At 40.5% G+C, this 22,947-nt stretch overlaps 1 protein-coding gene across 2 annotated transcripts in view; it reads left to right on the top strand.

Moving 5' to 3' along the window:
• Positions 1-1,435: 1,435 nt before the first annotated feature.
• Positions 1,436-22,947, top strand: part of PRKRIP1 (PRKR interacting protein 1) — a 37,631-nt gene continuing 16,119 nt past the window's right edge. The window contains exons 1-5 of one of the 2 annotated variants that reach the window (XM_090276837.1): positions 1,436-1,619; positions 2,362-2,440; positions 3,619-3,719; positions 11,043-11,128; positions 12,187-12,254. In XM_090276837.1, the coding sequence (XP_090132963.1) occupies positions 1,494-1,619; positions 2,362-2,440; positions 3,619-3,719; positions 11,043-11,128; positions 12,187-12,254 (460 nt within the window). In that variant the 5' untranslated portion in view covers positions 1,436-1,493. The remainder of the gene's footprint in view (positions 1,620-2,361; positions 2,441-3,618; positions 3,720-11,042; positions 11,129-12,186; positions 12,255-22,947) is intronic. The other variant, XM_090276836.1, reaches the window with a different exon arrangement.

A 22,947-nucleotide genomic window follows, 5' to 3' on the forward strand; every position in this document is an offset into this window, starting at 1 on the left:
CATTTATTTATTGAGTGTTCATTTCTTTTCAATTACAATTGACATTTGATATTATTTTATAGTGTTCATTTATTTTTGTCTCACATTTTCACCCATTTAACTTCTGTATCATTCATTCGTCATTCAACCATTTCATTTACGTGTTCATTCATTCTTTTTTTTTTTTTTCAGACAGTTGTTGACTCCCTCCCTTCCTCCCCACTTATTCCCATTCTGCAAGCATTCTGGAAGCACCAGAATTAGATGCTGTGACTTTAGCCCAGGCAGCAGGCAGCAGCAGCAATAGTATCTGAGACACCTGGCCCCTAAGATCCCACGGTCATCCAGCAAATTGTTAAGAGTGCCTTACTGTGAGCTAGGCCTTGCCACAGACACTGGGAATATAGCAGTGAAAAGACAGAACTTCCACTTTCTATCAGGCAACAAATGATAAATGAGAAAACCAATTGTGAAGACCACCAAGAACATACCTGTAGCTGAACAAGTTGGGCTTACTACCTCTTTCTAGGGAGACTGCACTTCAGCAAGAGGGTGTTGAGGACTTATAAGATTTAGTCTTATGTTAAGTGATTTGGGGAAGGGTTCAAGTATGTGGGCTGCTATTCTGGATTAGATGCTCTCAGGAAGCAGAGACAGTTTCATGGTTGGATGTCTTAAATATTTGAAGTTGGAGGAATGAATCAAGGCCAATGCTGTAAAGAAGCAGCAGTTACTCATATTAGCCAGAATGGCGAAAATGTTCAGTCTTTTCCTGGTTCCAAAGGTATTCTTGTTTTCATATGAGTTCAAACATGATGACGGATCATTCTTGTTCATGTCTTGCTTCATCACGGTCACAGAACGGCCTAGTGTGATGTTGGTGTTTTGGGAAATTGTTGATGTCCAACAGGAGAGCACCGGGGCCTAGCTGTGAGGGCCAGGCCAGCTCCTAGATGTGAGGAGCAGCTTTAGACTTTCTTGTAAAGAAGTCTCATTCACTCTGCGTAGATATATTTGTGGGGTGCCAGATGCAGAGTAATTCGAGATGAGCAAGAGATAGGCCCCAATCCTTAGGGAGCTGTTTGCACTGTCTTAAAATAAACAATTTGTCTGAAATGGATAGGGGAAGTGGACCAGACTCAACGAAGGATCAGGACAAAGGCCCATGGTGGCAGGGAAGGCTGAAAGCCATTAGCAGGACACCCAACAGGACCACGACGCGCAATCGACTGGAGAGGTCGGCTGGGAAGGTAGGACCTCCTCTCGCGCAGGGCTGTGGGCGTTCTGCTGCAGGGATTTGCCCACAAACAGGAAATGAAATCAAGCAGCACTGATCAAAACAACCTACCCGGACTCGGGTTCATGAATATTCAGCAACCTGCTTCCAGCTTTGGACTGTATCGCAGCCCCGCCTATCTGGAAGACTGCGCTTGCGCAGCTGGCCGTCGGCTTTGTCGTCATAGGTACGCGCCGCCGCCGCCGCTGCCGTTCGCTAGGAAAACAGGAGAGCTATCATGGCAAGTTCAGCCGGCTCCTCGATTCGACCGCCGAGGCCCAAGAAAGAGCCCCAAGCGCTTGTCATCCCCAAGAATGTGGCGGAGGAGCAGAAACTCAAGCTGGAGCGGCTCATGAAAAACCCGGTGAGACAAGGCGCGGCTCGTCGGCCCCTCCGAGTCCCACCCCCTTCCATTCCGACGCCTCTGGTAGCCCACGGGTCTCCCTCCCCGTCTCCAAACTCAGGAATTCAGTGTCCGAACCCTAGTGCCAGTCCTTAGTAAGGAGTAGGCTGCTCTGGAGATAGTGAGCTTCTGCCCTTATGTTACAGCCCAGCCAGGATGGGGGCGCTGTAAAGCGACTTCCTGGGTTCCAAGACCTTTTCCAGTTTAACCTTTTGAGAACAGAGGTGTCAGAAAGGTTAAACTGAAAAGATAGAGCCCTTGAGTTAACAAAAGAGTTATTTTCTCCTAAACAATGTCTCGTTAGAGGTGTTGGGCAAGTCATTCCCGCCGCTCACGCTTCAGTTCCCTCAGTTGTAAAAACAATTGGATGAGAAGGTCTCATATTTTTGACTAGAAAGGATTGACTTTCCTCGTGTAGTAGGGTTTAGGTTGGAGGCTTCCAGCCATACATAGTGACTTAGCGTTTCTGAGTCCTTCTCTGGAAAGTTAAGTGATAGCTTTGACAAGGCAGTGGGGCTGTGAGAGATCCCAAAGTATACAGGACGAAGTAAAGCTAAGACAGAGGGAAGAAGATAAAATCGGCTTTGAGTCCAAGGAGCAAAGCAGCCTTACTTCATTGTCTATTAAAAGTCTTTGGTTATAAGAGATGTAACTTTGTCAGCAGGTTTATACTTACAAATGCTTTCCTGTTTAAATGTTTCAGGACAAACCAGTTCCAATTCCAGAAAAAATGAATGAATGGGCACCTCGACCTCCCCCGGAATTTGTCCGAGATGTAATGGGTAATGTCTTTTGGGGAGTATGTGTGTATGTAAATGTAATTTTTGAAATGTAAATATAAAAATTCTGCAGTTAGTATATGTTAATTAGATCTCTAGTAGAAAAAAATGTTCATTGGGCCAATATTTTGCTCTCACAATGAAGGCATTAGAGAATTTTCTTATGCATTGTTTTTAATAATGTCTTGTATCGGTTATTTCTAAATGGAAATAGTTTTATTTTATTGTGCTGTAAATTAACATGTACTGACTATAAAGAAAATAACAGGTGTTTAAAAAGTTTGAACCACCTATAGCTTCATTGTTCCACTTGTAACATTCTGATATAGCCTTCCAAACTGCTTTATATTTAAAACCACTGCTGCTTAAGAAAAATTGTTCTTAGAAAAATATGATTGTCCTACACATACTATTTCATAACCAAGTTTTTTCATATAATACATCATGTACATCTTCAGCTTATTAGAAATTTAGCATGTCATATGTGAAATCATCTGGCTGGGAGGGAAAGGGCATAAGCTCTCAACAAGGGTTTCAGTCACCAAACTGCATTCTATTTGTCCTCTTATTACTGCATTAGAGTGGAATTTTTAGTGACTTCATAGTCCCCACTCATGCAGCAAGTATTTAGTGAGCTAGATTCTGTGGTACAGTGGGGAATAAGACAGGCCATCCCTTGCATTATTTGAGTTTCTTTGGCCACTTTTATTTACTTTTTTATTTTTTATTGATTGATTTTTAGAGAGGGAGAGAGAGAGAGAAACATCAATTTGTTGTTCCACTTACTTATGCATTCATTGGTTGATTCTTGTATGAGCCCTGACCAGGGATCTAACTCGAACTTTGGCCAGGTAAATGCTCTAACCAACTGATCTACCTGGTCAGGGCCCTCTTTTGCTCACTTTTATTTTTTTATTTATTTTATTTTTATTGATTTGAGAGAGAGAAACAAAGAGATGGAGCAAGAGAAACAACACTTTGTTATTAAACCTATCCATGCATTCACTGGCTGGTTTTTGTATGTGCCCTGACCAGGTATTGAACCCAGCACTGTTCTGATATGTGGCATGACACTCCAACCAACTGAGCCTCCCATCCAGGGCTCTTTGGTCACTTTTAATTAAAGGTACCTATGTTACGCACTGGAGCTCATCAAGAACTCTGGACTGTCCTGGCTATAGGTTCAAGTGCTGGGGCTGGAAGTGGAGAGTTCCATGTGTATAGGCATCTGCGCCGGAGAGAGTATCAGCGACAGGACTACATGGATGCCATGGCTGAGAAGGTCAGTGAGCAAGGAGGCTGGCTGAACTTTTGGGTTTCGGCAATGTGTACTTAACACTTTTAGGAAAAAAGCATCTAAAGCAGAGTAGATACACCTGGTTTGTGTAAGAGCTACCTTTTAAAGTCAGCACCAGAAACAGACATCAAGTAGAGTCCAGGTTACTTCTAGGTCAGGCTCAGCACAAGAAAATCACACTAGGAGATGAGTGAGAGGAGGGCGAGTCCTCTTTCCCATCCGGGTTATTTGGCATGAAATAGAATAGAAAGCAGGGTTTCCCAAACACCACTACTCTCTCTCTTTTTGGCTGCATGCCTATAACCCCAATTAGCAGTGTTTCGTGTGACTCGTAGTGTGCTTAGATATGTCTGCTTTTTTTAGTTTTCTAGCTTGGAGGCTGGCGTTACTTCATGATGAGTGTCAAATAATAATTGATTAAGAATTGAGAATTGTTTTAGAAATTGTACTATAAAAACTATTGAGCATTCTACAGTTTAACTGGGAAGTCCAGAAGGTCTCTCTTCTGTTAAAAAAAAATACTGTTTTGGACATATCACTTGTTTTATTTTTCTAATTAAACTTCGGAGTTATTTTATTCACACCAAAAATCTTGTTGGATATTTTTACTAGAATTGAGTTGAATCTGTAACTTGAATGAGAATGGATGTTATAGGGTTGAGTCATCCCTTCAAGAGACTTTATCTTTTTTCATTTGTTTAAAGCTTTTTCTCTTAGTGATGAGTTATGGAGTATATATATATATATCACCACATTTATTCAAAGATACTATTTTAAGTTTTTTGATTGCAATAATGCTAGGTGGTCCTCCATTATTTGACATTAACAAGATGCAGAAAAAAAAAATACTGACTTTTGTATAGTACTCCTATATTCGCCCATCTTACTATTAATAAAAATCAAATATTATTTGGCTGTTACCTTGTGATTTTCCAAATTTGCTTTCTCCTCCCAACATTGTGTATGAGATTGCCCCTTGTTCTTAATCTTACAGCATGCACTGGAAAAGTCCTTTTGCTCGGTCATACCATAATGGCTGGTATTTCATGGGATACATTTATACATTGAGAGAGATTCAGATACTTTTAAATGATATTTATTTGCTTTTTGCGAAAGAGGAAACTACTTTATCCAATAGTATTTATTTTTCAATGATCTAGTTAAAAAAATTAGAAACTTTGTAGAATTTATTTGTATACAAGGGAATAAAATAATTTTAAAAATTAAAACATTCATAGAAGTAGAATACTACTTAGCAATAAAAAAGAACAAACTACTGATATATACAACAACATGGATAATTCTTAAAAATATCATGTTAAGTCAAAGAAGTCTTGCACAAAAGAGACCATACTATATGATTCCATTTATGTGGAAACTAATTTATGTGGGGAAAAACCTAATCTATGCAGGGAAAAAAACTCAGAACAGTAGTTGTCTCTGGGAGTTGGATGAGGGGTTTACTGGGAAGAGGTATAAAGGAACTTCTGGGGTGATCAAATTGTACACTCAAGATTTAGGCATTTTGTTGTGTGGAAGCATTGCCTTAAATGGAAATAGACAAATATTACACTTTAGTTAATGATATATATGCTTAAATCTTTAGAAGTGAAATGCTTTAATGACTGCAACTTACTTTGAAATGCACCAAAAAAAAAAAAAAAAGATGGATTGATGAATGGATAGAGGTATAGCTAGGTAGAGAGATATGTGATAAGGCAAGTAGCAAAATGTCAATAGTGGAATCTAGGTGGTAGGTATATGCGCTGTATAATATTTTCAATTTTGCTTGAAAGCTTTCAGTATAAAACACTAGGGAAAATATTACTCCAAAGGGAAAGACAAGATACAGAAGAAAATGTGTAAACATTTATTGGAATGACAAAAAAGATGAGTTAAAAAAGTATCTCTATGATTTTGGGGTTATAGTGGTGTTTTTCAGCTTGTATTTGCTTGTCCTGCAGCCTTTCTCAAACGCCAGATGTTGGTGGTGGTTCTTCAGCTTCTGCCATCCCTGGCTGTAACATTCTTAATTTTAGCGGGAAGTTTCAAGTGGCTTGTCACACAGCTGTACCAGGTCACTGTGATGGGTTTGCCATTTTCAGGAATCAACAATCTGTGCATAGAAAGTATCAGAAGCACTTTTTTATTTTTACACTATTTTAGAGGGGAGGAAAGAAAAAGAGCAGGCTGTGGTCTCAAATACCATCAGTTAGTCTGAAGTTTTTATATATTGATTAAAGACCCAGAGAAAATAAAAAAAATGTTTTACAAACTCTGAAACCATGCCGATGCAAAGGTTTTTATTTCACATGGTGGAAGAGAGGCTCTGAGGTTAGAAGAAAAAAGAGGCAAGGTAATCTTCATCCTTTACGGTGACTTCCAACAGAGCATGTCTTACTTCAGTCCTCGCCACAGCCAGGGTCAAGCAGCCAGTGAGGACTGTTTAGTTCACCTGGTAAATGCAGCTGCCTTAGTGCAGAAGATGTTTACAGCTTAACTTCTAAACCAAGTCCTTTTAGCTTTAAGTCCTTTGCTTTCTAGTTGTTCTCTAATTAAAGCTGATTTTTTTTCTTGAAAAGAGATCCTTTTTTACTTTATAATTTCTGCTCTCAGTTTGTCATGCTAAGTAGATCCACAGAGGCGTCTCTATGCAGACCAAAGAGGTGTTGCCACCTCTTCCCCCTTTGCTGGCTCCTTCTCTGCCCCACTGACCTTTATGGCTGTAACTAGAAGAAATAGAGATGACACTTTTGTCAGTAGATGTCCTTGTAATTTATAAGAGCTTTCTTGTAGGTTATCTATTGCATTTCATTATTCTTCCTAAAGGTTCTGGGAGAAAAGAATTATTTCACCCATTTTATAGATCAGGAAACTGAGGCTTAGAAACAGGGACTTTCTAGGAAGAATACAAGAAGTGGAATGTGTCTGTGCATGTGTGTGGTTACTAGCAGGTGAGGGCAGTATGTGTCATGCCGCTTTAGAATCAGTCATAAGATAACCAAAGCTAGTTAGGACTTGGAAATTCCATGGTTCCAGCCAGAGGCCAGTTCATCTAATGAGTTCCTGTCACTGGAAAGAAGAAACACACTCCTGTGTGTCTCTATTCTCAGTACTCTACTATACTGTAACTGAGCAAACCAGGCGCCTTGACACATGACCCAGCAATTAGTGTTGAAGGAAACAGGTTTTTATTAACAGGGTTCCAACCTTGGGGGGTGGGAGGGGCGCTGCTGAGAGCACTCCTGCTCAGAGCCCTTCTCTCCCACGAGACCCAGCACTTCCCTTGCTCCCCAAAAGGCCATACTAAGCCAAAACCATGCCCAGAAGTTCCCCATATCCTTATCTGTTCTTAAGCCGGCTGCACAAACAGGACTCCATCATCGCCGGAATGTGCACTTGTGGGTTTCAGAGTCGCCATTCTCTCGCAGCAGCTCTCTCCTTCAGGATTTGGGGTACATTGTCCTCAGTCTCCACAGAGTGGTTCAGGGAAACATGTGCCATGTAACACTGGGTCGTGGTAGAGTCCAGGGAGGCATATGTCCCATGAGAGTGGCTTCTCCATATGTCCTTCAGAGAAACAGAAGTCTGCAGCTCCTGTCCCCGTCACAGTTCAGCTCCAAGCATCTCCCATGAATCTGTGCTTGGTTAGGCAGGTCCCTACACAGCTCCATCAGCCCTGCTACCATCTTCTTACTCCAGACCTCATGGTGTGCTCTTACTGCAAATTGCATGTTTTTCCGCTTACCTCGTAGCCGACCCCCTGACACACCCTTTCAGACTGCGTGGCTTCTTCTCTGCACTCTCTTATTTTATATGCTTGGCCCAGAACTTCCTATGTGACCTCATATCCGGCCCCTCCTATGATGTACCGTTTTTGCCAGTTCCCCTATATCTTTTACCTTCTTTTGGCTGCCATCTTTAGTTGGGACAAGAGTTCCCAGTGACTTCCAGGGTGAGCTTCTGCCTCTCATGCAGGTGCTGCATAAGCTCCCCCTACTACATCGCTAGTCCCTGAATGCTCTCTAGAGTCACATACACCTTTCACCCTGGGTAGCAGACCTTCCTTAAAGAAAGGCACGGTTATTAACTTGCCTTTGCTATGCAAAGTATTATGAACTCGGTATCATCTACTTCCCCCATTCCCCAATCAAGGTTTGTGGGGATATGCTCTGCTATTTTCAGGGGACTCCCCTCTTTGTACCCCATTACAATACTTCTGACACTTCTGAGCACCAAATATGTGGCTTTCCCACACCAAGCAATTCAGTAACACCAGCCACGTGTTGTACGTACAATTTAACTTAATTCTACTACCTGGAGATAGCGGCACATCCCTCAGGTTAAGGGTTTGGTCCTACAAGACACACCCCTCCCCCCTTCAGGAGCCAGTCAGAAGTCCAGGTTGTCATCTGTGCTTCTGAACAACTAAATCTGAGGTTTCCCACAACCTGCTCCTCAAATTCAATTAATTTGCTTAGAGGGGCTCACAGAACTTAGGAAAACATGTTATTTACTAGATTAAAGGTATATTATAAAAGGACATAACTCAGGAACAGCCAGATGGAAGAAGGGGTGAGGAGCTTCCACACCCTCTTCCAGTGTGAGAAATGCTCACAATAAAACAGCGGGACACAGGACTTAAGGGTAAATGAGGCAGTTGTTTATTCATGGATTTGCAAGACCAGTCTCAGCCTAACAAAGGATGTGCACCAGGGTTTAGAGCAGGGTGCTTTTATCCTAATGCAAGTAACGCCCCCTTTCCTCCCCCTCCCCTTCCTCTTGCTCCGGAGTTACAATCTAACACCATTGACTAAATCAACTAAGGTTAGCAATTAGCTCATGAATAAGTTTCCTAAACTCGCTGCCCATGCATAGTTCCCAGGTGGTAAATATTCCATGATGGGTGCCCCTCACACTCATTAACTCTGACTGTTTATGTCTCCAGCCTCATTTCCTCTTGAAAGTTTTCATAACTTGCTTATCACATTTTCCCAAGTTATAAATATTATGTCCTTTACACTCTGGGTTAACTCTGACTGTTTCTCAGGTGATAAATATTCCTCTATCTGTGTCTCTAGCCTCTCTTGAAAGTTTTCTTAACCTGCTTACCACATTTCTCTTTTGCTGCTAATCATTTCTTACCGGTTTGAGTGTCACTTTTATTTGTCCCTCACACCAGCATTTCCACATATTCACCAACCTGGAAGTTATCCAAACCCCATCCTTTAGGATTTTTTGGAGGCTTCATTATGTAAGACATTAATTAAATCATTGACCTTTAGTGGTTGATTTGGCCTCCAGCCCCTCTTTCCTTCCTGGAGGTCAGGAGGTGGATCTGAAAGTTCCCCCTGTCAACCAGCCTTTTTCCTTAAGGGCTTTCCAAAAGTCACTCAGTAACATGCACTCTTATGGTTGAAAGGGACTTGTTATGAATAACAAAAGACACCCTTTCGTATTTATCTCTGGAGCTCCTTTAGGAACTGGGAACAAAGCTAATTATTAAAAGATGTCCCTGTAGCTCTTACTCGGGAAATTTATAAGAGTTTTAAGAGCTATGTGTCAAAGAGTGGATGAAGATCACATAAATCACAATATCACACTAAGACCCTGGTTAAATAGCCAGTAGTACTGCCTCTTCCCTCAAGGAATAGTGCGGGATCTTAGTTTTGTAACAGTGGGTAATTGTAACCCACCACACCATTCTTCTGACATTGTTTCTTTAGGTGCTGACTAATACCAGCTTGTAGGGTAAACAGCAGGTTTGTATAAGAATTCTAGGAACTAACCTCAAAAGATACAGGCTCTGATCTTCAGGCCTCCCAGCTCTGAATGATTTGCTGACCTTCAACCATGGAGCCAGGATGACTAAACCAGGATGATGCAGCACCAGCCCATTGGAATGGACTGTGCCAGTCTGCCCGTAGAAAACTTTTTAACCCCTTCCTTGATCTCTCTGTTCTGTTCCCCTCCCTCATAAAAACCTCTGCCTTCATTGAGAAGTAGCGATGGCCTTTAACACAGGAGTCCAGATGGCTGGCATCTGAATAAACCACTTTTCTTTGCATCAGCACCTGCCTGCTGAGCACTGGCCTTCTGTAACAGCAGGCAGCAGGACCTGCATTTGGTTACAGTGTCTCTTAAATTTTGTTGTGCATGAGTAGTAGTGTTACCTGACCGCTTCCATGCAGGGGGCTGGCTCTGCCCCTGCGTGGTTCAGGACCTTTCAGGACCTTTCTCATGTCAATTGACTTCCAGGTTCTTGACTCATGCAGGAACAGTTTCAAGGCACGAGTCCAGGAGAAAGTGAGAGTAAGTTTATTAAAGCTTGGAACAGTGAGGGAAAGTAAGGGGCCCTCTTGACAGGATCAAGGGTACTCCCTGAACGAGCTGCTGCTACCCATTTTGCTCCTGGGTGTGGGACTCATGGGGACCCTTAGAGCTTAGGCTAGAAGAAGCAAAGTGCACAGCCTGAGGAAAGGGGGGGTGCAGACAAGCTCAAAGAAGAGCACACCATGGCATCCTTTGTGGCATTCTTTGTCCTGAGGGTTTTATCTGCTTTCTTTTTTTTTTTAAATATTTTATTTATTTTTAGGTGGGGGGGGACAAAGAGAGGGAAAGAAACATCAATGTGTGGGTTGCCTCTCGCGTGCCCCCAACTGGGGGATCTGACCCGGTTTGCATGTGCCCTGACTGGGAATCGAACCGGTGACACTTTGATTCTCAGGCCAGTGCTAAATCCACTGAGCCACACCAGACAGGGTTATGTTTTCTATAGGTGGGAATTTTAAGGGGGTCCCAGGAGAGGATCTCAACAGAATATTCCTTAGATTTCTGGTGTGTCCTTAAGTCTGCCAATGCATTAAAATGAGGGATATATAACATAATGGGGTCTGGATCATTTTCTGGTTAGTTTTACCTTTATCTTGGATTAGACTGGCTCCCCGACTGTGGTGATTTAAACCATCTGCTCTTAGGCATCTCTAGTTAGGGAGGATGGGGTCTGGTGATTTCTTAGCTGGCTGTTAATTGCTCAGCCATTTCCACCATTTGTTCAACTATTTGTCTCGGTTTTCTTGCTAACCTGCCTTAGTATCTTAATGAACTGGAAGAGTTACTTGCCATCAGAGAGCCCTGTATTGATTTCCCACCCCCACCTGTGGGGCAACCACTTAAAGTTAAAGTGGCTCTGGAGACCTAGATATGCCTGTAGACTCCCACTGGTGTGACTGCTAGAGCGCTCACATTCAGTTCACAGCGTGTCTAAATGCTGTGGGGTTTTTGTTGTTGTTGTTTGTTTGTTTGCAGCAAAAATTGGATGTAGAGTTTCAGAAGAGACTGGAAAGGAATAAAATTGCAGCAGAGGAGCAGACTGCAAAGCGTCGAAAAAAACGGTAAGGGCTTTGCAGCATCCCATAACTAATGAGACTTAAGGGCAGGGAATGGGAAAGTAGGTGGTTGGTGAATGATTCCTGCAGTCAAAGGTTCACCTATATAACCTGTAGAGGTCTCGGGTGTTACAGCCCACCAGGGAGCAATGAGTAGAGGAATGGCTTTTTCCCAGTACCTTATTGTGCCCCTCCCCAAGCTTGTTACAAATTCTCCAAAGCTTGGAGGTCAGCACTTCTGTGATAGAATGAATTTCTGTCTTCTTCACTTCTGTATTTTAACATCAGGTTTAACTAAGTGCTGTGAGTGAACCTCTCGTTTAGCTTCTTTCTTCAGGGTCTGTGACCTCCCTAAGTGACTGTATGCATATACAGGTTGCATGTATGTGTGTTTTAATAAATGCTTCCTTGTTGATGTAAGAAACATCCAAACCTGTAGAGAATTTTTATAAGAAATTACTTGATGACAGTTGCTGGGAAGCAAGATCTTAAATGCTCCCCAGAATGGCAGTTTGCAGCTTCTTTTATGCATTTGAAATTAAGGAGGGAAGAAAGGAAGGTTAAGTGAAGGTGGAAGAAAGCATGGTGGAGACTGGATTGAGTAAGGGCTAGTTAACCAGATTATGTGCCCTCTTGAGCCGTGATTATTTGTAAAAAGAGGCATTTCAAAGTTATGTTAACCTAGATGCACTTAAACCATGGACAAACAAAGATAACTCTCTTACTAAAGAAGTTACATGCCTGGGACATGACTACTCACCATGACCTGCCCAATTAGAGAGCTGGACAGGATTTTTTAAATAGTCCCTACATGTTGTGGAATGAGGAAGCATTCCCCAGTATTTCTAGATTGCTTAAATCACCTCAGGACTCCTGAGTATTTATTTTAATTCAGGAAGAAATCAGCTTGATAATGTTGGAGTAGCAGAAACAAAAGAAAGTATTTCTTTCATTTTATTACTGGCATTTGTCTAATTATAAAGTCTAAAGATCCTGTAAGTAGATGTTCTTAAAATATACAGTAAGGTAGCTAAGGAATTAATGTATTTATATTACATTTGTAGCCAGAAGTTAAAAGAGAAGAAATTATTGGCAAAGAAGATGAAACTTGAACAGAAGAAACAAAAAGAAGGTGAGTGGGACGCACTTTTCCTTGTTTGGACCTTTCTTGGTGTTGATCGCAGGAACTGACCTGTCAAGAATGAGATCTAGAATTGGAAATGGTTGGCTGGCTGGTGAAGAAATGAGGGCTTATTTCTATTAGTTAGGGCTCATTTAACTACACGTGTCAGAAAGCCAAACTGGGTTAAGCACAAAAGAAAAATACTAACATTAAGTCCAGGACAGCCTTCCTTGAGGCATGACTCTTAAAAGAGCTTCGTGTAGGTCTCCCTCTGTCTCATGGCACCCAGTCCTCAGGCAGGCTTGTGTCCTCCCTTTCGTTGTGAGGGTCTCAGGGGCTGTAACCATGCCTCATTCTTGTCCAGTAGGAAAAGTAAGGGGCTGTCCCTAGCAAAAGTGTTTTTGTCTCTTATTGAGTCACATGGCAAGTCAGTTGAGAATGCTTTTGGCTACAAGAAACAGAGAACTCACTATCAGTAGGTAAAGAGTTCTTCTTTTCTTATATAACAGAAGACCTGGTTGTAGGTGGCATCCTGGTATGGTTCAGCAGTTCGGTAGTGTCAGGCTCAGCATCCCTACAGTTCTTTTGGCCATTATCCTATGGGCATGATAGGGCTGCTGCAGCTCCTGGCATCCTACCAATCTTCAAAACAGGAAAAAAAGGGAAAAGAAGTGCTACTTGTCTGTCTAATTTTAACTGAGGAGCAAAATATCCTCCAGGAATGCCCAGCAGTTGTCACCTTATATTTCACTGATCAGTACTAGGTCGCTTTGCCATGTCTTGCTGCCATCAGGCTAGATGAATAGAAAATAGAATTGTTATGACTATCTTTAATCTGTCGTGATCCATCACTGGGAGCTGGGTACATGGCAACCCTAGACAGAATTGAGACTTTGTTAACAAGGAGGAATAAGGGCTAAGTAATATGTCAGCATCCCACAGTGCTGCCAGTCTTGCCTACCTCTGAACCCATTATAATGCCAGAGGTGCCAGTCACTCTCCGGGGAGCCCCTGGGCTGAGAATCAGGGACAGAGGGGCCCCCCAGATAGGAAGGACCAAGGATGCTAAGAGATTTTTTTTAAAAAAGACAACTCTCCACAACATTATTTACTCTGGCAATTCTCTGATTAACTAGGCATCATTCCTGATTGGACCATTGTGATTTGGGGTCTTTAGATAAAGTCAGACTTCCACTGACATACTGCAGTATAATTGGCCCCTTCCAGGACCAGTTTCCTCATGAGTTGTACTGTGAAACATTATATATGGAAACATTTTTTTACCTTCCCACCATTTCCTAGAATAAATTATTTTACGATGTCTGGGGAAAAGGCAGTTTTACACCTTGTCATATTGATGAAAGACAGTCATTGTGAGTGTAAGCTTCCAGGGGATTACCATATAGATCAAATAAGGACAGACCTCTGTGTGTGTTACTTCTGAGTAGTCCCCACTGCAGTTTACCTCTTCCAGTGGCTGATAGGCTAGTAGTTTTCATAGCTACTGTGATTATGAGGCTGTTGGTTTTGGGGGCTATCTTGGGTCTAGGGGGAGGGTAGGGAATAGGGCAAGTTAAAATACCACAAAGCTTGCTCTTCTGACTAGGATTCAGCCATTTTTTTCAAACAATCCAAAGAACATTTCTAGAGTTCTGAAAAAATTGATTTTGAGGATTATTGTCAGTGTTCTTGATGCTTTCATTAAGGAGCAGGTTTTGACAATATCTTATAGTTGATATATTTGGGACCACCATTTTATCTGATTTTTTTTCCCCTGTTTTTTATGTATATCTCCTTTTTTTTCTTTTTCTTTTTAAATGTTCTTATTTCATTTTAATTCATCTCTTGTGTTTTTAAGTACAGTTGTCCCTTCAATGTGGAGGTTAGGGGCACCAGCACCTCCATATGCAGTAAAAAATTCGAGTATGTATCAATATAATTTCAGTCAGTCTTCCACATATGCAGATTCCAATCCATGGATGGAAAATACTATTTCCAAGCTGTAGTAGGTTGACTCCACAGATGTGAAATCCAGGTATACTTACTGGAAAAAAATTCATTTATAAGTGGACGCTGTGTAGTTCAAATCCATGTTGTTCAAAGGTCAACTGAATATCCCTTTTTGTAGCTTTTTAATTGTTCCTTTAGAGCAGTGATTTTCAACTGGTGTGCTACAAGACTTTTTATAACATGTACTATGTGACTATTTAGTCAGGGGCACTGACCTATTTTCTGTTAGATTGTAAAATTTAAAATGACAACAGCCAACACAACAATAGACATCCAGTATGAATGAATCAAAACTGCCTTTTTTTTTCTCTTTTTCTTTTTGTCAGATTGGCAAAAATATATTTTTTGGTGTGCCACAGATTTTTAGTAATTAGTTTATGTGTGCCATGAGATGAAAAAGGTTGAAAATCACTGCCCTAGAGATTACTGTAAACGTACTACTTTCACAGTCTACTTAGACTCAGTATTTTGCCACTTTACTTTGAATGTAGAAACTTTTCACTACACAGCGTCCTTTACCCTTTATGTTGTAGCTACCTTATATATTGCATTTACATACATTGAAAACCCCATCAGATAATGTTATTTTTGTTCTCAATTATCAAATATATTTTAAAGAGCTCAAGAGAGGAATAGTTTACACTAGTAAACAGATAATTTCTGTTGTTCTTCCTTTTTTCCTAATGTTCCAAGCTTCCCTCTGGTATCATTTCCCTTATATTTGAAGAACTTCCTTTAGTCATTCAGTTGGAACAGGTCTGCTGGCTATGAATTTTCTTAGCTTTCCTTTCTGTGAGATTATCTGTGTATCACCTTTGTTCCTAAAGGGCATTCTCACCAGATACAGGATTCTGGGTTGGCACTTTTCTTCCTCAACACTTTAGAAATGTTGTTCCACTTTCACAGTTTCTGATGAAAATCTGTAGTCATTCAAATTGTTCTGTCATTGTTTTTCTCTGGTTGCTTTCAAGATTTCTGTTTAGATGTCAGCAATTTGATTATGATGTGTCTATACTTGGATTTCCTTGGCTTTATCCTGTTTGGAGTTTACTGAGCTACTAGAATTTGTAGACATACATCTTGTCAAATTTTTTCAGTCTTTTTTGTATGTGTGTCTCTTGTACATCATGAATAATTTTCTGTTGATCTCACTTCAAGCTCTTTCTTTCTTGCGTCATCTCCATTCTGTTATTGATTCTATCCAGTGAGTTTTTTTCTCAATTATTGTGTTTTTCAGAAAAGGTCTAAAATTTCCATTTGATCCTTTATACCTTTCATTTCTTTTCTAATTTTCCATTTGCTTCAAGGGTGCTCACTCTGACTGGCTGGTGTGGCTCAGTGGATTAAGTGCTGGCCTATGAACTGAAAGGTCACTGGTTCAATTTCCGGTCAGGACACATGCCTGGGCTGCAGGCCTCCCTGGTTTGGGGAGTGTGAAAGGCAACCCATTAATGTATCACATTGCTGTTTCTCTCCTTCTCTTTCTCTCTCCCTTCCCCTCTCTCTAAAAATAAATAAATAGCCGTGGCTGGTATGGCTCACTGGATTGAGTACCAGCCTGCAAACCACACATTGATGTTTCTCTCTCTCTTCCTCCATTCCCCTCTCTCTAAAAATAAGTAAATAAAATCTTTTTTAAAATAAATAAATACATACATACATAAAACATTTTTTTTAAAAGTGTTCTCTCTTACTCACTGGAAAATATTTGAAATAGCTCCTTTAAAATATTTGGTAATCCCATCATCTGCGTCATCTTGGCCTTGGCATTTGTTGCTTGTCTTTCCCCAGGCAAGTTGAGGTTTTCCTGATTCTTCATATACCACGTAATTTTCTGTTCTGTCCTGGACATTTTGAATATTACATTATGAGGCTCTGATCTTGTTGATACTTGTTTTGGCAGGCAGTCAGCCCGTCAGCCCAGTTGTGTTTGGAACAGTGGTTCTGACCAGCCTTCTGTGGCTTGTGTTTCCAATGTCGGTTCAGTTTTCAAAGCTTTTGTTGTGCTCTGCAGGTGTGTCTTACATGTGCCACCCAGTGTCCAGTCAGGGTTTAGTTCTTTGAGTTTGGTTCTTATAGTATTTGGTATGATGATTAGGGCCAGATTCATGCATGCACTGTCAGGGTGAGCCGAGGAGTTCGTAAATAACTCTGTGGGTTCTCTTCTAAGCTCCTCCCTATCCCCGATCTCCCCAGTCGTTTCTGGTCTCCTGGGGCCAGTCAGAAAACTGGGGCTTTAGTCACTCTGCCATGCACCTCTACAACTGCACTGGCACCCAGGGCAAGCACTGGGGTGACAGAGAAGAAAAGGAAACAGGAGCTCGCCAGCCATCGTAGAACCACAGCTCCTTTGACAAAGGTTCCCCTCCCAAGTTTTTGTGCCTGCAAGCTTGTGTTGCTGTGGCAGCTGCTGTTGCCGCTGTGACCGCAGTGGGGTTGCCTGGGAAGCTAGGGTGTGAGAGAGTGGGGAAAAGAGAAGAAACACAAGAACTTCCCTCACTCTGAGCATTAAATCCCCTTTCTTACTTGTCAAACCAGAACTGGAGGGTTTCTTTTGGAGCTCTGTCTGTGCCCAGTCTGCACTTCTGAGTATTGGGTCACCCTCAGTACAGGCTGGGGGATAGTGGAGGGGAAAATAAAAAACAGCAAATGCAGTACTGTCTCTGTGACACTTTGTATTCTCTTCTTTTTCTCCAGTCTATTTACTTTTCAGTCCATGCTTTCTGTCCAGGTTCTATAGTTGTATTCAGTGAAGAGACAGGGTTAAAAGTACCTCCTGTATCTTACCTGGAAGCCTCTTTTGGTTTTTTGAATCCAAGTACAGGACTTTACATTTACCTCTTCTGCATTTTAACTTGATGTTATTGGCTCTTTGGATTCAGGTTTCCAAAATCCTTTTGAATTCTGAAATTCAGCATGTTACCGTATCTTTCTGATGTCATGGATAGATTTGATAAACATCCCTCCAAAATGTTGAACCAGAGTCCTCCAGCATCTACTAGAGAGCTCTATTAAGGCTGACACAGACCTTTTCATTAAACTCTTTTGGTGGAGTTATTCTCCAGCTAAGAGTCAGCCAGACTCTTATTCCATCTTACCCACAGAGGTATCGTAAGAAAGTAGGAGGTAATTCGAGGTCATGGAATAAGTACAGTATATGTAAAATCTAAGTTCAGCTCTCACTCTGCTCACCCTGGCTTCTTCTGTTTGAGCAGGTTTGTTTGTTTGTTTGTTTGTTTGTTTGTTTGTTTTTAGCTTGTAAAATGATAAGCTCTTTTTAGGTCTAAAATTCTGCAATTTGGTAATTTTGCCAAATGCCTTGCTGTAATTAAGATATACCATATTGCGGGATGGGGTGGGGGTGGGGGGGTTCCCTCACCAGTAGATTTAAGACCCATTTCAGAACAAGAAACTGAGGTTATTTTGCTCTGATTTTGTACTTAACCTGTATTGGATCTTTGGAATTGCATATTAACTTCTTAGTAGTTGGTTTTAGAATTGAAAGAGACAGGTGGCAGCATCACCAAACTGGGGTTTCTTCAATTCTCCTCTCCTCACCCCTCTTAGACATTAATTTGCCTAATGATACAAAGAATATTTGAGATCATACAACATGTTTTAGTACTTTCAGGTAGATTTTATTCAGAGCCTTCATTTTTAAAATGGCCATGTGCCCTTTCACTGGGTCTCCCCTGTTCTACGTTTCAGTTCTATCAAAAAGATAGATGTTTGTGCCGTATCATATGGAATCACACCATAGGAACATAGTGGTATTTTTAAACTGAGGGTTATTATCCTTCATTCATTGTATCACAAAATCATTTTAGAGGTTGCAGTTAATGTTTTTTTCAAACGTAAAATAGATAAGATATCAGAGTACGTTACGCTTGGAATAACTATGTTGTGAAAATTTCTTTCAGTTTCTAAGTAGGCTGTGGGCTATGGGCTTAAATCAAACAAATTTGAAAATCATTGGTATAGTGCATCAGCCCTGCCTGCTCTTATACTTAATTGTGAAGTTAGCACCTGTACATATTTTAAAATGACTAGTAGTCATACATGGTTGCATATGCTTCTTACCAAATGAGCGAGATAGAGAATAGGTGATAACTGTCATGAAAAAAAAAATGGTTTGTGTGCTTTTTACCTAGCCTTCTTAGTTTCCTTCTTAGTTTTCATTTTGTGAATGAGAAAATAGATTTTCTAGTTCTCTGTTTGAAATGAATAGAAACTTAATATCATGATACTCCATTGTGCCACAAGGTGGCTTCTGTGTGCTGCTGGGTTCTTGGTGGCCTTGGAGGTGAATCACTCAAGTCTTTTTTGCTTTTCTAAAAAGCAGTTAGGGGGCAGCCGGCTAGGAGTCCTGTTCTGTTGTTGGAGGAGAAGTGTCCCCACTTGTGGTTGGTGATGGTCCAGTAACTTAGGGGAGACACCATGCAGCATGGGATGCGTGTCTGAATGACACCATGGAATGGCATTAAGCCAATTTGGATTATTATGAAGCCTTGAACTCCCCAAACGATGTATTCTAACACCAGTGTTACGTACCCTAACGTAAGCCTGCCTGCCAAAGAAGCCCAGGATGACCTTAAGGTGATTTGTTACTAGGTGCGCTGAGAGCAGTTTCTCAACCTCAGCACTATTGAATTGGCATTTGGGGCCAGCTCATTCTTTGCTGTGAGAGGCTCTATCCCATTCATTATAGTATGTTTAACAGCATCCTGCCCCCTATCCACTAGATACCAGTAGCACTCATCCTCCCCTCAGTCATTGGCAGGCAAAAATATCTCTAGACATTGCCAAGTGTTCCCTAGTGGGGAAGCGAGACAAAATTACCTCCAATGAAAACTCATCTCAACTGGTATCTGGAGTTCAGAAAGCACTCAAAAATATGTTTTGGATAGAACTGTTTGCTTCAATGACAAAATTCTGATATATGTTGGAAAACTGTTCATATCCTTTGTATCTTTTGAAAATAAAGGTGATAATGATCATTTGATGATTTTTTGAATATGCAGAAAATAATAAAATAAAATATAAAAATTATCCATCATTCTTACTAAAAATAATCACTTTAATATTTTAATGCCATTTCTTTTTATTTCAGTTTTCAAATATATGTTATATATATACACTTATATACACACACAGTGTTTGTGGTTGTCTTAATTTTATCATATAACATTTTATCACGAATATTTTCCATTTCCTTGCAATTCCATAGTACAAAGAGGGATTTTGCTTTAGTCATTTATCTGGTTGGTTTTTGTTTTGTTTGTTTTTTAAAGAAAAGGGGTAAAATCAGTTTCAGTTAACATTTACTGGTATTTTACCTAGTATTTCTGTAATCTGTGAATAAAATTTCAGATTCTTGGATTTGAAAACATGTAAACAATAGTATAAGAGTAATGGGAAGCCCTGGCTCGGTTGGGCGTCGTTCTGCAAAGCAAAGGGCCACCAGTTCAAGTCCTAGTCAGGACACATATGAGAAGCAACCAGTTGATATTTCTCTGTCACACCGATGTTTCTTTCTTTTTCTCCCTCTTCCCCTCTCTAAAAAAATTAATAAATAAAATCTTTTTTTTAAAGTACATTAGCCACCAAATATGATAGAAAATAACTTTTAATAAATAAGTAATCCCCACAGTGATGACACCTGCAAAGTTAGAGGGAGCAAGTGGCAGGGTGGGATTTGATCCCAGGTACTGTGTTACCGCTGGCTGTGGGTTTACCCACAAGGTGATTCTGCTTAAAGCCTAGTCACCAGCCCTTGCATTTCTGACACTCCTTCTCTGGCCCTTTCTGGTGTCTCTTCTCCACCAGTTTGGTCTGGCCACTTCCCGCCATAAGTCCTCTGCTCTTGCCACGCTTACTGCTCTGCTCTTCCACTTCGCTGCGCATATCCAGGCCTCTGTGCTCTTTTCATGCTACCTGACTCTCCATCCACCTGAAGAACATCTGCTCATCCTACACCTTCCTCTTGCAGTGTATTCTGTCCTTGTAAAGCCTTTCCTGACCTCCCCCCCCCCCACCTCAATAGTCTGATCCAGCCTTTCCTTCCATCTTGCTTCCAGAAGGTTTTGTTACAGAATCTGCTAAATCATATAACATGCTGATCTTTTCAGCTGTACTCTCTGTTCCATGAGGGTAGAACAGTGTCTTCTTTCAGTAAAAAGCCTTTTGTTTTAGAATGGTTTTAGATCTATGGAAAAATTACAAAGATAGTATAGTACAAAGATTTCCCATATACCCAGTTTCCCCTAGTGTTAATATCCTAAATTAATATGGTTCATTTGTCACAACAACGAACCAGTGTTGATACCTGAATTAGCTGAAGTCCATGCTTTTTTCAAATTTCTTTAGTTTCTACCTAATGCCCTTCTCTTGTTCCAGAATCCTATCCAGGATATCACATTACATTTAATCATCGTGTCTCCTTAGGCTCCTGTTAGTTGAACTGACAGTTCTTAGATTTTATTTATTTTTGATGACCTTGAGAGTTTTGAGGGTCAGGTGTTCTATAGAATGTTTCTCAACTGGGATTTGTCAAATGGTTTTCTCATGATTAAACTGGAGTTACGTATTTGTGGGCAGAAGACCACAGAGATAATAAAGAAAGCACATCGTCATCACATCAAGGCTGTGTACTTCAAGATTACTTATCACTATTGTGTTGACCTTGATCACCTCACTAAGACAGCGCTCATCAGGATTTTCTACTGAAAATCTTCTGCACAGGTTTGTTTCTTCTCCCCTGTTTATTTATTTATATCACTACAGACTCATGGATATTTATACTTCAGGTTTAATCTAGCACTACTTTATTTTGTTGCTCAAATTATTCCAGCCTGGCCATTGGGAGCACTTTCATTTGGCTCCTGAGTTCCTTTTACATACTCCATCATTGTGGGGTTTTGGGTTGTGCGTGTGTTTTTTTGTAGTTGTTTTTTTAGCACTTCTTTACTCTGGTACTACAAGATATTCCAGACTTATCCTGTATACTGCCTGCCCTAGATCTGGAAACAGCCATTTCTCCAAGAGGTGTAGGTTCCCTTTATTGGAGAATGATGCTAGAAACCAAGATCTGGGATTAGGTGTACTCTTTACTATTAGGGTGTTGTTATTTTTAGTCCCTCTTAACTGATAGAGCAAGGAAATAGATATTCCTACATATAAACATAAGTAAGCTAACACATGAGTTCATACTGATGTCTCCAACTCTCCATTGCCACATGGATTCTAGCCTTTTCAGCTTGTTTGCCTGTAACCTCACACTCTGACAGTGAGTAACCTAGCTCCCATCATCCACCATCTATTCATTTAATTGTTCATTTCTAGTATATACAGATAGTGGTTTCAGAATTGTTAACCTGTCACCTGTGAGAAACAACTTTATCAACTAGAATACAGTGCTATGTACAGTTCTTTTTGCCTTAGTCTTACAGACTCCACTATTTCCAAAATTATTTAGGTCAGCATCTTCCCTCAAACCCCTTCGTAGAGTTTTCATCCATTTGTAGTACAGTTGGAGTCATATATCACATTTTGCATTTCATCTAGAGATCTTTGATGTCCTGAAATTTACATACATTAAAGTTTATATACTGTGAATTTTGACAAATACATAGTATCATGTATCTACCATTATAATATCATTCAGAATAATTTTGCTGCCTTAAAAAAAATACCCTGTGCTTCACTATTCAACCTTCTTCCTACTCCCAATCCCTAACAACTACTGATCTGTTCACCTCCCTAGAATTTGCCTTTTCCACAGTGTCATTTGGTTGGAATGCAGGATGTAGCCTTTTCTCACTTAGCAGAATACTTTTAAGATCCATTCATGTCTGCATGTCTCTATAGCTCATTTCTTTTTATTGTTGAATAGTATTTCACTGTATTAGATATACCACAGATTGTTTATCCATTCACCTCTTGAAGGACATCTTGTTTGTATCCGGTTTTTGGAGTTTCTGAATAATGCTGCAACAAACATTTATGGGATGATTTTTTGTGTATATATAAGTTTTCAAATCTGTTGAGTGTATTTTCAGTACCTAGGAAGATGATTGCTGGATCATATAACAGTATATTTAGCTTTGTAAGAAACTGTCAAACTGTCTACCAAAGTGGCTATACCATTCTGCATTTGTATGTGTTGCTACACATCCTTGCCAGCAATTGGTATTGTTAATTTTTTGAATTTTAGCCATATTAATATGTAGTGGTATCTCATTTTGTGACAGCATTTTATTTTTATTTTTTAACTTAGTTTTTTATTGTGGTTTTATTACAGTTGTCCCAATTTTCCCCCATTGCTCTCCACTGCCCCACCCCCCCAAGAGTCAGTCCCCACCCTGTTGTCCATGTCCATGGGTCATTTATACGTGTTCCTTAACTATACCCTTCCCTTTCTTATCCCCCCTTCTCCCCATTCCTCCTCCCCTCTTGTGACAGCATTTTTAAAATACCATATTCTCAACATTAAACACAGTAGTAATAAGCACTTTATTTATTATTTATGTTGGAAGAATGAATGCATGAAATAATTCTGTTAAATTACCAAATGACTTGAATGTGCAATAGATTCCTATGTTTGTCGTCTTTGAGAGCGATACTTCTAGGCCCTTACAAAATGTTTACCACACACTGGAATCAATTGTATTTACTATCAAGGTACTACATTTTC

The sequence above is a fragment of the Furipterus horrens genome, unplaced genomic scaffold (assembly GCF_987537825.1).
Source record: "Furipterus horrens unplaced genomic scaffold, mFurHor1.1.pri manual_scaffold_5, whole genome shotgun sequence".
Classification (NCBI taxonomy): domain Eukaryota; kingdom Metazoa; phylum Chordata; class Mammalia; order Chiroptera; family Furipteridae; genus Furipterus; species Furipterus horrens.